At 27.8% G+C, this 18,094-nt stretch overlaps 1 protein-coding gene across 37 annotated transcripts in view; it reads right to left on the reverse strand.

Moving 5' to 3' along the window:
* Positions 1 to 7,608: 7,608 nt before the first annotated feature.
* The window catches only part of LOC107436216 (ELAV-like protein 2), a 60,069-nt gene continuing 49,583 nt past the window's right edge, over positions 7,609 to 18,094 (reverse strand). For 12 of the 37 annotated variants that reach the window (XM_071183606.2, XM_071183604.2, XM_071183609.2 and 9 more), the window contains exons 5-7: positions 17,107 to 17,332; positions 11,383 to 11,430; positions 7,974 to 9,794 (exon numbers count right to left, since the gene is read on the reverse strand). In XM_071183606.2, coding sequence (XP_071039707.1) covers positions 9,473 to 9,794; positions 11,383 to 11,430; positions 17,107 to 17,332 — 596 coding nt within the window. In that variant the 3' untranslated portion in view covers positions 7,974 to 9,472. Of the gene's footprint in view, positions 9,795 to 11,382; positions 11,431 to 17,073; positions 17,333 to 18,094 lie in introns of all 37 variants that reach the window. The other 25 variants (XM_071183611.2, XM_071183608.2, XM_071183613.2 and 22 more) reach the window with 4 other exon arrangements.

Genomic DNA, 18,094 nt, shown 5'->3' on the forward strand with positions numbered 1-18,094 from the left:
CAAATATTTGCAAGACAATCACCCTACGCAGTTTTTTTTTTCATTTAAATTATTATCACTTTCAACAGTATCAATTAACTGTGGCTTTCAAGCACTGACCAGAGCGGGCGAAAATTTCCCGACACACTTTATGCTTTTGTAATTTTATTTCCAATACTCCTTTTTATTTATTGTTTTGCTCAAATTTTTTAGCATAAAAATGCTTCAAAATATAAAAGGGTGATGCAAGCCAGTTAAATTAAGGAAGAAAACAAAAAGACAAAAAATAACAATTTCACATACATAAGCGTGCTGAAAAACAACTGATTACAGACACACGACATTATTTTGTTTTCATTAAAATAAACAAGAAAAAAAAATAATTTGCAAAACGAAGAAATCTCCCGACAGTAACATAAAATTCCTAACAATGCGAAAATAAAGAATTGTAAAAAAAAAAATTGATAGCTCTTTCTTATATTTATTATTTTTGTTTATTTATCAAGCCAAAACCCTTCAAGCCAAAATTATGCAGTAAAAATACATTTAAATAAAATAAGCAAATATACATAGTAAACTGCTTGATGTGGCTAACATTGAAAATCTGCAATGTGTAAATAAATGTGTAACGTAGCTTCAAAAACACCAACTTCTTACTGAGAAATCATAACTTTCAAATCAATCCTAGTTTTCTAAGTTCAAGAATAATCTTCAATTTAACTATTCGTTTAGCATGATAGTTTAACATTTATAATAAAAGAAAAACTAATTTTTTTTTCCTCCACATGAAAATCATCATTCACTTTGATAAGTTATAGAATCTGATAAGAAGTTGTTGTTTACCGCTTGAAAATCTATTAATAACATATTCAAAAAGATGCGCAATCACATTAAAGGTAATAAATTAAGTACATACTTAGATTAAATTTCACACTAATGAGATTCCTAGGTGAGCATAATAAATAACAATAAAGAGCAATATCTATATACTCATTATACCTACACATGCACAAATTATTTAAAACGGCACAGAGTCAATGTAAACAAGACAACATTTACAAATTACATAGCAACTTGGAAAAACTCCGACTTAAAATAGCTACGAAGTTAATACAATTTTTTTTTTCTTCTCAAAATTAAGCCAAAGCAATAGATTAATATTTATAGTATATAAGTACAGCATCTACGTTTTGTAAACCACTTTTTTTTTTATTTCAAAATGATTTCGAGCGATTGCCGTAATACAGAATAAATAAATAAATATATAAACATGGAATAGTAGGAATAAATAACAATAAATATAGTTAAATATAAGATGTCAGAACCAACGTTGGAATTGAAAGCTTGTTTAAAAAAATTGAAATAAATTCCAGTAACAAAACTGTTGTAGAGACTAAATTATAGTACATATTATTTGACTGATCTAAATTATTTAACTGATTCTTTAGATCAGTAATCCAGCCAGCTTCATAAGAAATTAAAAGCTTAGCCAGCAGGGTAAGATCTGATTTATTCCATTTCGTTTGAAAACAATAGAAAACATTTAGCATGGAATTGAAGAAGATATACCGAGAAGGATTTGAAATAAATTGTCTGCAAATTCATTGCATTGCAAAGTTGTATTATTTTCTGTGGTTTTATTGAAAATTTTTCTGGTAATAAATTAGCTGTAACAAAACAGCATCTGATAGGCTCATAATAAAAATTTTAAAGAAAAAAAAGGATCCTTGGAATTTCGAATCAAAATGGTAAATTTTATTTAACATAAAAATAGTATTAATTTAAAAGTTTATCAAAAACATTTTCGAAAATTTAGTTACCGGGGTAACTTTATAAATCAACCACGACACAAGATCAAAATCAACTACCAATCTAATAAACTTCTGCTTGAATATGCTTCAGAGAAGTATTACAATTTGAGCCAGCTGTATAGTTCCCACTGAAATCAGCTGAATAAGAAATTGAAAAATAAATAATTTAATCTAAACCAGTTGAATAAGAACTAAATTACTTAACTGATTTTTTTAGATCAGTAATCTAGCCAGCTTCATAAGAAATTAAAAGCTTAGCCAGCAGGGTAAGATCTGATTTGAACCAAAAATTAACTTTCGAAATGCTTTCTATTCCAGCCTGCTTCTTCCATCGTCAATAAATAATGTATAATTAATGACTAGAGGTTATAAATGTATAATATCCATAAATGGAATGTATAAGACCACAAAGTGCTGATAAGAAGCTAAAAGGGATAACCTAGTTAATCACTAAAGATGTCGTACATTTAGAAAAATGCTTTCAGAAACAAAGTGTAGAGTAAAGAGCAAGAGAAGTAAAATTCTAAGGGGAATCTCTAGGACAAAACAGATTATATACTAAACAATTCCTCAAAAACTCTAAGGTTTGTAGATTTCAAAGAGGTATTTACAGCTAACCAATCGTTAAAGAAGGTCAGTTCCACACTGACAGCCAAGTAAGGTTAATGCAGGTATCGAACTTAAGAGCTCAAATAATTCCATACATCAACCAATTTTCTCAACAATTCGTGAAAAATAAAAAATAAACTCGGGCACCTTCAGGTCAAATAAGAAAATGCTCGCACTTTATAATGAGTTTGTGATCTAAAACTTGGTGTGATCACGGCGTTACATTGTTCCATGTGATTCACTCTTGTCATGGGCAACGGTCAGTCGAATAATCCACTATGGAATTATATGCATACAAACATCCCCAAACTTTAAGGAAGCAGTCATGCTACTCCGAATTCAAAACATCCTATTACGGGAAAATATAACTATTTTAATATGCATAGATCCTGAATCTCTGGAGATACAAAGACGATACTTTAATGCACGTGTATAATTTCTTTGCAATAAATATTTTAATATGCATTGGTTTGAAACTTCAGAGCAATACAAAGGTTTTTGCTAATGCATAGATATTCCCGAACTTCAAAAAGTAAAAACCTATTTCGACTTAAACTTATACATCCTCTAGTTAGCAAAAGATTCATAAATTATCCTCAAACTCCGGAGGATTGAGTAAAATATTTCAGTATGCATTGATAAATCATGCTCAATAAATGTCATTTAAATAGAAAAAATTATAGTTAAATCTCGATTGCCATAAGAGTTTTCATTTTTTAATACACCCTGAAAAGATGACTTGAAAGAAAGAATTCTCCAGAACCATTTAAAAGGCAAATTAGCAGCAATTAAAGCAGGAAGAGTAATGAACAAGAATTGAAAACAATGTTGTTTGGTAAATTTCGATACAGAAACACCAGTATACAGAAATATTAGTAAAGTATTGTAACTTCTTTAGGGGACATCTTTTAAAATATATATGATTGAACCAGTCTGCTGCGTTCTTTAGTAATGCCCATGACAAAGTGAGAAAAAGATCAGTCCTCACAATTAGGGATATAAGTCACATTTCCAAGTAACATTTTTTTTTTTCATTTGTCCTTCAAACAAGCAGTGCGGGGATATAAATTAAAAGATTGCAACTTATAAAGTGGCAACCACTCATATATTTAAAAAAAAATTGTCATTTGTGCAGTGTAAAAGTTTTCTTCCTCACTTAATTTTTTTTCCCCATCAGTCCTCCATATCGCCCAAACATAACTAGTCAACATTTTTGCTTCTAGTCTACTTCTGTGCGGATACACGAGTTTGTGAACAACAATAACAATAATTTTGTCTTCCCGCGGAATGACTTTTGCTGACTCTTTCTTGCTGACTCATATTTGCGACATCTTTGAAACAAAGGTTCTTCCCTCTTGCTCACATAAAAATCTGACTACTTTTCTTTCACGGAAAATTCCAAAATGTTTAGAAAAACATATTTTTCATAAAATCTTTCCAACAATTATTTCGAGTTAATGGATAAAATCATTCTAAATATGATTTATGGAGCAATGAAAGTGTTCTCAAAACACCGCCCTGAACCAGTACAATCTTCTGAATCTTTGCCAAAAATGAATTTCAACGGATTTACAATAGCTTGGGCTCGCAATTGAATATTTGATCGAGAGATCAAGGCCTAAAAAAAAAATAATGAATATTAAAATGGAATCGATATCGATTAGAAATTTTCACCTGGTTAACGACAATCATTGCTCCTTACAATCGTTTATACTATCGCATAGAACTGAATCGAGACTGCTTTCCGAAATATGACGTAAAACTTTACAAAAAAAGTCATTTCAATTGTGCTTTTAATTGAATTTGAGTAATGAAATTTCGTAGGCGTATATGTGTTTTCTCAATTAATTAATCATTTACAAATCCCACTTTGAAAATCCGACTGAAAGAGTCATTTTTGACAAGGATTCAAAGAGTGTATGATTAAGGGCGGTGTTTTGAGCAAACTATTTTCTAGCACAAAAAAAAATTATATTGCAGTCAAAATTTCGGATTGCAGTTCTATGTTCTTTTTCTTATCCTTCACGTGAGTAAGTTCACAAAAGTTTGAGCCGCAAGTTCTCATTCTTATAACAATATTATATTATTGCCTATGAAAGTTGGCGTCACTTCTTTATTTCGTCAAAATATGCTCGAAACGAAATATCAAAACTACATAACTGGGACCAGTATCATCACATTTTGGTGTAGTACTTAGACCGACATCATTAAAAAAAACTGTTAATTTAAAAATCGACAGTCATTTTCTATCCCAGATGAAAAAGGAATGGGATTTAGAATGTTTCTGAAGTGGAAATAAAGATTTAAAGAAGTAATTTTCCATTTAAAATAGCACAATATTAATTTACGAAATATCACAAATTGTTAATTTCAATTTTACATTTTTAATTTGGTAATATAGTAATGGCAACGGGCAAGAAATAGGCAATCATCAAGGAACATTAGTTCAGAATCGTTGGTGCAATATCCTTTATGGCTATACCCTGCGCGTTCAACTCGTGGTGACTTTTTATGCATTCCGATTTAAAATAAAATGCTTATTTTGAACAAGCAGATTAGAAAATACAATTTTGAACCCATCGATTAATCAAAGAATAAAAATCCGTGGAATATAACTTTATATAAGTCAACCACTTTATGGGAATAATATTAAATAGTATAACCAAAGCAGGGTGGTGAAATAATTTTGAATTGAGTGTTCTTTTAATCGAATAATAGCTTATCAAAATGTCTAGTTACATGATTTTAATAACCCAGTGTAACGACATGTGAAACACTCTATCTCTTCCCTTGAGTTTATCAATTTAGATTCAATCAATTTTTAAGTTTAGTTCGATGCTTATTTAAAGTTTAGTTCTATTTCATTAACTTTAGAAGAGTCTTAAAAATTAAGTGCGATGAGACTCTTTTAGTTTATTTTCCATGCCATTATTAAAAGAGGAATCATTTGATCGATCTTTTATTTTCCCGAATTTTCTCCACCACTGACGCATTTAATTAGTTAAAATTTAATATGATTGGTAAAAAAATTTATTGCGTTATTACTGCTCGGAACTACTATATTTCCACACATATTCAAATTTTAAATAATTATTAAGCAAGATAAAAAAAATACTGACAACTTTCAGATGAATAAAGGTTTCAAATTAACTTATTAAATATTTAAAATAGAATGGAGAATAATCTTAACCCTAGTTTTTCTAATATAATTAGTATGACATGTGATTATAGCTGATTTATTTCAAAATTATTTATGTATTATTAGAAAATAATTAACCGATTAAAAATTAACCATTTAAATTTTTCATCTAGGATAAATTCTACACGGTTACAGTGTAAAATGCATTGTCATGACAATATCCTTAATAAACGATCATCATTGTTATTGTGATGTATACGAACAAGAATATATATAATATATGTATTTATATATATATATTTCTAAATATATATAGAGAGAGATTCGTTCATATAAAAATTGACTTTTTTAGTTTTTCAAATTATGTACTGAAAAAAGTCTCATAAACGTTTAGCAGAAATCGCGAAAGTAGTGTTTTTTTTAACACAAAAAAACACTCTCTTTGTAAGCACCTGCGAAATTGATAGACCGAGCACCAGCAAGGATGTCAAAAAATGTTCCTTTGTAGCAAAACTATAAGAAAGGGAAAATCACACAGATAGAGAACACATTTCAGGAATTCCTACTTTAAAAGACACGGCATTTCAAGTATTTCGCAATTAGAATAAATCGCATTTCTTAGTAACGTTATAAAGATTTACGTGAAATAAATTCGTCTTTTATCATCGATTTATTATGATTTACTTTCTGATAAATTCGAACTTAAAAATAGCATCAAAATCATTAACAAAGCCCACGCACTTGACGTCATAATCGCGCAAATTTCAGTAGCGGAAATTATCGTCAGGTACGAGAATCGGGTTTGTTAGTTCCGAATAACAAAATCGCATACTGTGAACAGCCAACTAAGCCTTATTTGCATGAAACAGCATAAGTAAGGTTGTAAAATTCAATAAAACGTTGTGTTTACTTTTGTAAATAAATCTACAGTGTAGAATAATTAAAATACACCACATCTTTAACGTCACATTAACCACAAAATATAATTTAATCTTTGTTACTGAGTAAGTACTATGTTTAGTATGAAAAAGTATATTAATTTCGTTCAGCTTCAGACTAGCTAATGAGCAGCGATGGAAATAAATACGATGTCCAGATTGCGAAATACCTGAAATCTTCATAGTCAGAGAAAAACATGGAGACAAATGCATATTTTGAACGACTGTTTTAGAACTACTACTATTCAAATCCCTTTGACTTCACAGTGGATAGGACATGAAACACTACCTTGTATCAAAAATGTTTTCGATTGGTACGACCCGCATATGTACAATTTTCAAATACATATTTAGTTATATATATACTATCTTCAATACGTGCCACACTTGATTTAATAAATTTCACGGTAATGGATGCATTAATCCGATTTTGCAATGGTAAATATAAAAAAGACAAGCTATTTTTTTATGAAAATCCCGATTGAAAAGGGCTGTTAAAAGTATAAAAAATTTTTAATATACAAATAGTACTTAAACTTGAAGGGACTATTTATAATCATATTTAAGAGGGTTGCGTAGCAACCCTAAACTTTAAAGAAACAGTAAGTTAGTGTTAAGAACAATACGCAATTTATTTTTGGTTTTAAATAACTAACAGTCCACTTTAATAAGATTAAAACAAATTTATGTAATTTTCAAATCGGTAGTTGTAAATCTGAGTACAAAAGTATTCAGATGTTAATACTCACAAAAGAGTTATATCTTAATTAGACATGAATGTTATTAATTCAAGTGAAGTACATTCAAGTGTAAACCTCAAGCAATACCCGAATCCTCAAAACAATTTATAAAGCGCGCATCATAAGCCTTTTGTTTGAAACAACAGACATGTGACCAGTTATGAGAGCTTATAAAGTACAGTACACGTATGTACTTCATACACATTAAATCTTTCAAAACAATGGAAGATCAGTCAATTGTCATATAAAATTGATTGGTTATTCATAAATGAAATTATTGAATTTATCATTTTTTCCGCTGAACATTCGCTATTCGCAAATCGCCAGGTTTGTAGTTATATATCAAAGTATTCCATTAAGTCAAGTCACATCAGAAAAGTTTAATAATTGAATTTTTTTTTATGTCAAATTAGTAACTATTTTATTTTAATGAAACACTTCCACTAGGTAATTTTAATGTTTCAGATTTAATTTTACGACTCTTGCTAAGTGCTTCTCCTGAAATTATCCCAAATTACAACTTTCAATTTAAATTTTATGAAATTTCAAATGTTTATTAGCCTTTAATAAACACGCTTTAACATATCCAAATTGATTAATAATTATTTTTAAATTTTTGTACTATCAATGAATAAATTATGTTAGAGAATATTCTTTTAAAAATTTCGATAGGTCTTAAATTTCAAAAATTAGTTTTAAGTCTTTTTTGTTTTATATTCATGTAGTATTTATTAGTTTAACTATGCAGTTGGTAATATTTCTTTTCCTTTTTCAATAATTTTTACAAAATAATGCAAGATAAAAATAAATATGTCTTATAATTAAATTTCACATAATAAATGACATAATTATATTCTTAAAATTTTCACATTATCAAATGTATAAACAATCATAAAAGGAATTATTGTTCATCACATCGATTAAAATCCTAAAGTAATCAGTTAATAATAATTTCTTAGGGTATTATCAGGTTATGAAACGCATGCAAACTTAAAACACCATGCATAAAAATAAAATGTTTTGAAATAAAATATAAAAATTCAAACACAAAAATAACTAACTCAAAGAAAATAAGCAAAAATTTAATTTCGTTCAATTACATTGAAAACAAAACACAATCATGCAAAACGTTGTAAAGAAAACAAATCATAACTTAGGAGAAAACAAATCATAACTTAGGAGAAAACAAATCATAACTTAGAAGAAAACAAATCATAATATTAAAAGAAAACAAAGCTTAAAAATTAAATAGGTTTGAAAAATAATAAGGAACAAGCCATTTATGACTAGACATAATATTCGAATTAATTTTAAACCAATATAAAACCATAAAATGAACAAAGTAAATTTTTGAAAACTGGAATAAATAATATTCATAAGTTTTGTTTTAAAAATAATCATCACATTTTCTTCTTTTTATATAAAATATATAAAAATTTACAATAAAAATACGATGATGTATCCAATGCTAATATTAAATAAATATTCACAGTATGAAAGCTCTAAGAATAATAAATAAGAATTTATAAAAACATTTTAACAAATTAATATTTACAGGAATATATGAACAATGATTCTCAATAAATTATTCTTGATACAGAGATGATAATATTTAAGATTTAAGAAACGATTTCAGAATTATCTGAAAACAACAAGGTACTAAATGTGTAATATTTTAAAATATTTGTTTGACTAGAATAGATTTTAACTAAAATGTGTGCATTATTACAAAATGCAAAACTTGATTTTTCTTAAAAATAAAACTGCAAATTACCATAATTATCAAGAAATTATGGTACCGAAATTTCAGGAGAAGTATCTTTTAAAGTGTCTTTATATTTTCATGTTCATAAAATCCAATACGAAATTAGTACAATTTAATTAATGAATTTTTTTTTATTTTAAAAGTAGGATAGCTTTTTCGTATTTATTTTCAAATTAATCGCATTTTAATTTTATCTACCACATGATAAAATTCATGTTTAATAAATTTCGAATGAAATTCCAATTGAAATGATATTTCAGGAGAAAAATTCAATTATTTTATAAAATATAAAATGAGAGCCGCGAATTTTCTGCAGTTAAAATGGTAAAGAAATCTGATTTTTTTTCCCCTTTGTTTCGCATTAAATTTTCTTTCAGATTGTTTCGAATAAAAACTTAAGGAAATTAAAGAAAAGTTAAATTTTTTTTAAGTTATGTTGTGGTCGAGGTAGCGCTTTCATTAAACATTACAATGAAACCTCGATTGAAAGTTTATGATTTGCACTTATTTGTCTTGAAGGAAACTTGAAGTACGCGGTTTCCCAAGGTGTATCCATTGAGGCTTTGTATGGCCACGAGTGCTTCATCGTAGTTAGTCATGGTGACGAACCCGAAACCTTTGCACTTGTTTGTCTGAAGATCCCTGATGACCTTGACACTCTGTACAGCACCGAAAGGGCCGAAGAGTTGCCACAAGAGATTCTCCTCCGTATCTGGAGCCAGGTTGTAGACAAAAATGCACCAACCTGAGCCATTAATGGCAGTGCCAGCCAATAGCGGATTGGCTAAAAGATCCCCAGCGAGAGGAGAATACCTAAAGAATGAAAAAGAAAAATCTTTACTTCATTCGGGAAAATAATACGCATATGTCGCAGTATTTTCTAGTCTGCCTGATACTTTTTTTAAGGTTGATTGCGATGGGTTTGAAAGTTTTTAGGCTAATTAGAAAAAATTATTTAATGAGTCTGATTTATTTTGAACAGTACGCTATAAGCACGACTCGTGTAAATAGCCTTATTAAAGATTCATTGCAATAAACCGAGGCTAATTCAGTCAAAATGAGTAATATTTCGCATTTTTCCTTGTAATCATATAGGCTGATTGCATTATTGTCTAAAAATATCAGGCAGATTAGAAAATACTTAAGACAAGTGCAGTGAAAAGTGATATTTGCTGTGAACCGGAATTTTTAATTAAGTGCATACAATAAAATATATCATAAATGGCGAAAATTTATTAAGTAATATTTTGGTGCAATTTTTATGAAGTTTAGAAAAGTAAAAAAGAAATTATTAGCAATAGACTGTTATTATTTGTTGCGTTTTTAAAGTGATGTTGCATTTATATAAAGTTGTAATATCTATTTAAAAAAAAGGAAAGTGTTTTAAAATGTTAGACCAAAAAAACTTTTATTGAATCTATTTGAGTCCGATTATTTTAACAATAAAACAACATTGTACTTAAGATGTTAGACCTATGTGCCCTCTCACGTGGTCAGTTTCAATAAAATGATTGACATAAAACTGAATAATTTGAAAAAAATCGCTATAAGTTTGTGATAAATGAATACATCTTAATTATTTCAGTTTCATCAAAGGATTTCTCAAAATTGAGAAGTTACATTTTAAATTGAATCTCATAGTACTGTCATAAAATTATAAATATAGTTTCAAAAACAAAAATGAAGTGGTTTTTTTTATATTTTAGTTCATTTATAGATTACGAACTAAGTTTTTGGCTAACTACTTTTCGATAATATAGGCTTTTTCCAAAATAGCCACAGGAACGAAAGTCTTAATCACTTTCTGTAAAAGAATAATAATATCAGAAGAAAGTAAAATGAATAAATAAGCAAGATTTTTCGTAAGTTAAAAAACCATTGGGGAGATTACTGAGACATTATTTCACCAAACATTTACTTAAACAAATTTTTTTTTTACCTTACAGATTGTACTGTTAAAAAATATACAGATTTCAATCTGACAAAACTGCATCTTTTATATCCTTCATTTATCAGAAATAAATTATACAGCACATCATTACATGCAACACATATTATTAAAAGAAATAAGACTCACTCGTTTTATTTAAAGTGCGTAGATAAATGATCACAAAATTTAATTTTACTGTTAGAAACGAACCTCACACTTAACAAATGATACTATGGTTTCCAGAAGAAAAAAAAACATTTTTGCTGCTAACATAGGTTAATAATTAGCAAAGTTGCTCCAGTTTTTAATTAGAAAATATGTAGGTTTAATACTACAAAAACTGCTTAAAGGGAACTGCTTTTCGATCATGCCATCTTACCGGACAAAATTAGCAAATTAAACTCAGTATAAAAAAATTACAGTTTAATCGATAAAAAATAAAATAAATATATAAATCTCGATTGTGCCTACCCTCCGGGAATGCTCGGCCCTCCTGTTGGGGTAATCCTGGAGCCACTCCTGCAATGGTTCAATTTTTCATTACAAATTTAAATGTGAGTTTGTGATATCTTTATCTACAGATAGTCAAGAAGATAAGAATACCATCGATAGGATATCAAATTCAAGAACATAATCTCACAGCAACATCAACATGTAATTCCCTTAATTTATGTCACTCTTTACAGCAATTCCACTGTAAAGCTTTCTTTCTCTCTTCTTTTTTGAAATTCAGTTATTTTTGTTGAAATATTCATAAAGGGTATTTACAACATAAAAATTATACAAAAATAAATTGATGCCTAATTTCAGAAATACTCGATAACTAAAAATATTGTTAGTTAATGTTCTGAAAATGCGCAATGTAATAATGAATTGAATCCATGCAATGTTAAAGACATACAAAATAATCATAAAGCAACTAGGGCCATCAAATAAAACTTTGGTGAGTATACTGTCCTGGGGAAAAGGAAAAAAAAAGTTTTTATAAATGTGTTATATGCTCAAGAATGTCACGATTTTTCAGCTTTCACGGTTATGATTACGTAAACAGTATTTCAAAATTTTCAAATAAAAACACCTACTTTATTTCTTAGAAACATGTTCCTGACAGTAAAAGTATTAAAATGAAATTGGGACGATATTATTATGAAAAACAGTAGCACTTTTTTGGGCTGAATAATGCATTTCACAAATTTACTTCATATCATTACGCTTTCATAACATCGTTCAAAACATTTAATAAAGCATCTGTCCATAACTAAGATGTTGTAAACAACACATTTTTTTTCTTGTATCCCTACAGACTAGAAAACATTTATGAAAAGAAAAAGAATCAGTATCATGGGCGAAAAACATTTCAAATAGTTTCCTTGCTCCATCTTAAGATCTATAAATGCATTTAAGGCACTTCGTATGATCTAAAAGGGGTGCAAGATTTCAGGATAATTTTCAATGCATCAAAATTTTGTTTAATTTTGTCGACCTAATAACTTCCTTTTAAAAAGAATATAGACATAAACATAAAGAAAACAAACATAAAAAGATCAAAGTACCAATAGAACTTCTATTTTAAAATATGTACATGTAGAAGAAATTTAAATACAAATTTATAAATTAATTAAAAATTACAAAATATTTTTACATTGCAGTCAAAAAACTAAACTTGTTTGAAAATTGTATAAAGGAGAATAATTTAGTCTTATCTGTTATTTTGAATCTATCATTATCTGTCATTATTTTTCTAAGCATTAAATTCATAAAATAATGCTCAACAATATGGAATAAAGTTTAAAACAGCCGCGATTACTCAAAAAATTACAATCCAAATATCGAATGGTTAAATTTTCATTTCTGGAATAAACCCCAAATTAAACTTTTAAAAAACGAAATGAATAAAATATAATAATAAAAATGCAAAAAAACACACAGGTTTAATTTTTGACTGCAAAAGAAATAAAATCCATGCACTTAAAATAATTTGAAAACGTTTTCAGGTTCCGTCTCCAAAATTAAAATACTATACCTCATCCATAAACGGTAATAAAACCAATAAAACCAACGGTAATAAAACCAATAAAATAAGGAAATGCAAGAGAAAATATAAAGAGTGGCGAACGAAGAAGTTATATATGGAAATGAAATTATACCTGATTAGGTAAAACAAGGCTAAAGTTTAATCAAGATAAAAAAAAAAAAAAGAGTAAAAAAACATGCCACTATAAAGAAGATTATCCAAAGAAAGAATTGTTTTAATAAAAATATGATATTCAGAATGTCAAATAAGAAACAAAATAAATGCTCCTAAAGGAAAACATCAAGGGAAAAAACACTGTGAATGTTTAAAAAAAAGGGTTGTTTTTTTTTGTTTTGATTTTTGTATAAAATATTTATAAGTTGTTCAAAGTTGCATCAGGCAATTAAACTGGTATCGATGTTTCCCTCCATCTAACATAACTAGTAGTTCAATTGATTGTATTGAGCTCGCTTAAATATTGTTTTGAAAGCTGTAGTGAGAATATTTTTTATCGCAATTTTGTCACGGATTCCAAAAATACACATTTAGGGCAGTGATTACCACACACCTATAGTTTGATTATTTATATTCTTGAAAACTCAAGATTTATAAGTTAAGTAATTAATCAATAAAGTTGATTAACTAATAAAGCATTAAAGTTAATTAATTAGCTTATAAAATTTTACCAATTTTAAAATGTTTCTGGAGTCTTATTAAGTTAAAACTAATGTGAAATGCCCTGGTGCTTTATAAAATTTGAAACAATGTAAAATGCCCTTGGAGTCAAAAAAGTTCCGTTAATCTCAAAATATTTAGGGAGTTTTATGAAGTTTACTTCAATGTAAAATGCCTCGGATGACATATAAAATTTCAGACAATGTAAAATGTCTCCAACGTCTAATTAAGTTTTACCAATTTCGCAATGCGTTTGGAGCCTTATTAGGGTTGCACCAATTGGAAATGCCCTTGACGCCTTATAAAACTTGAGCCAATTAAAAATGTCCCTGACGTCTAATGAAGTTCTGCCAATTTAACAATGCGTTTGGAGCCTTATTAAGGTGGCACCAATGCGAAATGCCCTTGATGCCTTATAAAACTTGAGCCAATTCAAAATATCCCTGACGTCTAATGAAGTTCTGCCAATTTCGCAATGCGTTTGGAGCCTTATAAGGGTGGCACCAATGCGAAATGCTTCTGATACCTTAAAAATTTGAGTCTTCGTAAAATGCCCTTAATTTCATGTTAAATGAGCCCAAATTCGGAATGAAAATTTTATTTTTCATGTAAAATGAGCCCAAATTCGGGATGAAAATTTTATTTTATGTATGTAAAAATTTCAATGAAAGATCAATTTCTTTCTTAAATAAAAAATTCACAGTGATACCCCTTAAAATTATGTTCCAACACAGCATGAAGAAAATAAATAAAATCCCTAAATTACTGAAATAAAACATAGTACTGAATAAAACATAGATATCATAAAAAGTTGGAAAGATTTACTTTGGTCGTTTCGTGTCCAAAACTATGAAAACGTTTCCAATATTGAACAAAATATAATTCAGAGCTAAAGATTCCTTTGTTGTGGACATTCAGTGCAAAACTTAAGTGCTTAAACAGCTGAACCAATGATAACAGAATTCCAAAAACAACAAAATAAAATCATAATAGTTCCGAAAAAAATATGGGTCTGTTATAGAACTTAGAAAGAAAGTATGAATCCTGACCATTAAATGAAAAAATATTTTCGCACAATTGAAACGGAATTCTGATAAAACCATTAGTAATATTCCTGCTTTATACGAATCCCTTAAAATTTTGTAAATCATAAATTTAAAATCAAATTTTTGAATGAATCAAAAATAGTCCTATTTTTTATTGAATTTGTCTTTTATTATAATCTGTATTCACACTTTTTGAAGTAATTACTTTCATTTTTCAATTAAAATGCTAAGATGAAAATAACAAAACGGATATTAAATATGCATTAGATTTTTCCAAGTTCAATTATGGTTATAATTTAAGCACAATAAAAATTTTCAGTTTTTTTTCGCTAATTTAAATATATCTTGCGTGAAAAAATTTAGCTGTATGCAGAGTATTCTGTAATAACTGCCATTTATAATTAATTTTATAATACTTGTCGAAATTAAAATGAAAAAATACACACAATAGAGGCCACAGAATAATATTTAAGCGAGACAAAGACAAATTATGAAGCACTACTGAGTAAGGTGGGAATAAAACAGCAAAGGATTTTTGATTGCTTGAGAAAACTGAGGAGAGAGTATTAGATATCTTCAGGTTTCAATCAGCAATCAAAAAGGGTTTCGATGTTTTTTAAGCTTACCTACTTTCATAATTACTTGTTAGATTTCGATAACATTGTTGTATCTTCTCGCTTAGTTATTATTTAACAACCCCTAATGCGTAAACGTTCTTTTACTTCATAAATGATAAGGTTTCTAAAAATATAGATTAAGGGTGGTCATTATGAAAAAATCCTAATTAGAAGTCTGAATAATAACACACCTTTTTCTACAGTTTTCATTCATTGATAAAAAATAAAAAAAATAAATTAAAGATAAAAAAATTTGTAATGTAGCATCGTTCGGTAATGTAACAGCGCTGAAAACTTTAATAAATATACAGATGATATTTTCGTAAAATAAATCATTGTTCTTATCTTTCGAGAACCCTATCAATAATAAGAACTGTAAGCTATTAGTAGTTCGAAGTATTGAAATAAGAAAAGACATTTTTTTATAAATTTTATTCTAATAAAATAGTACGTAACATTCTTTCAGATTTAAAGCGCAAAGAAGAAATTTCAACACATGTAAAACCATTTAAAATAATTAATTTAAAATTTATAAAGGTACGATTCCAAAAAAAAATGCTATGCATGCAAAAATTTGACATACTTTTAATTACATTTTTATATTTTAAAATTTATTTTAACAGCAATTCTATAAAGTTATACAATATATTTGAGCAGCTTTTTTTATTTTATTTAAACTATAAAAGCAAAATTCAAGTTATTGTGGAAATAAAAATTAAACTATTATAAATATATATTAATGTTATAATTAATTATTTTGAAAATAATATCGATAACTATTCGTAATTTTTTCTTACAGTTGTTTTTAATAAATGCAACAAATAAATTTATCTTTACTTACGAATGCAAGTCTATTTTCTTATCTTTCGAAAACAATAAATCGTGTTATTTATCAGTTAAATTATCTTAATATTACAAATAAAGTAAAGATATACCAAACTTTTAAATGAAAAACATAATTCACGAAGGTTAAGTCTCAATATTACAAATTTTAGTTGATAAATAATTATTTAATAAAACTGCGTGTATTTATATAAATTTGAAAAGCACACTTTTTGAATTAATTTTCTTCCATCTTCAATCAAAAAAAATACTTTTATTGTTAATTAATAACTATCATTTTATTCATTTTTAAAAAATCATTTTATAGATTTTTATTTTATTTGCTTTGATAAAATATCACTTTATTCTCTTTAGTCATTTTCTCTTTGAAAAAAATATGACTTATTTCACTTTGATATTATCCAATTTTTAAGTAAATATCACTTTAATCATTTTTATTTTATTCACATATCATATACATATTTTTCAAAATTGCTAACCATAAAAGTAAACTCTTTTGTTTACTTAAAAAACACTTTATTCATTCTTATTTTTTGCCATAAATTTACAATTCAATTTTGGTAAGGAAATATTTAAAACATTCTTAAACTCAAGAAGAAGAAAAAGTTAGCATAAGCTACCGAAAAATATTAAACTAATTAATATATTCTTAAAAATGTATAAGGGAAAAAGCACCAAAAAACCAGCGGAGCAATAAAAGCTAACCAAAAAGTAAAAAAAAAAAAAAAAAAAAAGGAACGATCGAAACGAAACCAAACGATAGAAAAAGGAGCAGCAGCCAATAAAATTTCAGTTCATAAAAACAGAAACCAAAAACTAAACTGAAATAAATAAAGGCTGTGGTAAATATAATTAAATAAAACCTTTGATAAAAAGGAATCGACCGTTGTGAGTTGAAGGAAGCAAAAACCAATATGGCCGACTTCTTGTGTCCGTTTATGGATGAAGATTGACGGAGCCCTCGTACCTTGACGAAACGGCAGGAGTCACAGGTATATACCTGAAGCGGTTAGCAGGGTGGTGTATGGGCCCTGGAAACCTACGCTGTGGAGATAGGTAAGCAGCCAAGGGCGCCAGGGCCTTAACATTGTTGCTCGGGTTGTTGGCAAACTTAACGGTGATGGGATCAGTAGCACCCTCTGGTATTGTGTTGTTCAGATGTTTTATGGCACGTTCAGCTTCCATCCTTTGGTCGAACCGGACAAAACCTACACCTTTAGAGAGACCTACAAAAAAGAAAGAAAGAATACTTCATCAGTGATTTCAAAAAGATGAGACTGGCTTCAATCATTTAATTTCTGGTGCACGTGAAGTCACCGCAAAGACATAGTCATTACCAGTTAAATCTTGGCAATATATCGCAAAATTTAAATATTTCAAAATATTGCGATTACGATATTTTATCGATAGATAGATTCATCTATATGGATAATTATTGCATATTTATTTAATTACAATACCATACCATTTAATCACGTTTGTTATCGGCAACGGTAAATATCGGATATGATAATATCGCGAGCATTATCAATAACCATTTTTCCTATTATATATATATATATATATATATATATATATATATATATATATATATATATATATATATATATATATATATATATATATATATATATATATATATATATATATATATATATATATATATATATATATATATATATATATTGTAGGAAAAATATTTCAATTCAGAGTAAAATATCGAATACGTTTTTAAGCGCAATGCACATCAGCTTCGTAATAAACTTCTTATTACCACGGGACACCCCCTCCTACCCACACAAACACATATTTCGAATATAAGGCAGCAAAATAACACTTTTTTTTTCACTTGAAAAATGCAGTCAAGTTATTTCCTTTATAACTATCATATTTGACTTTTTCTTTAATTAACAAACTAAAGCATAGTTTTATAACTTGCATCCTTTTAATATTTTAAACGCGTTAAAACTGAAGTTCAATCTCTGATT

Source organism: Parasteatoda tepidariorum, chromosome 7 (genome assembly GCF_982258835.1).
Source record: "Parasteatoda tepidariorum strain Cologne lab strain chromosome 7, Ptep-v5.0, whole genome shotgun sequence".
In the NCBI taxonomy this organism is placed as follows: Eukaryota; Metazoa; Arthropoda; class Arachnida; order Araneae; family Theridiidae; genus Parasteatoda; species Parasteatoda tepidariorum.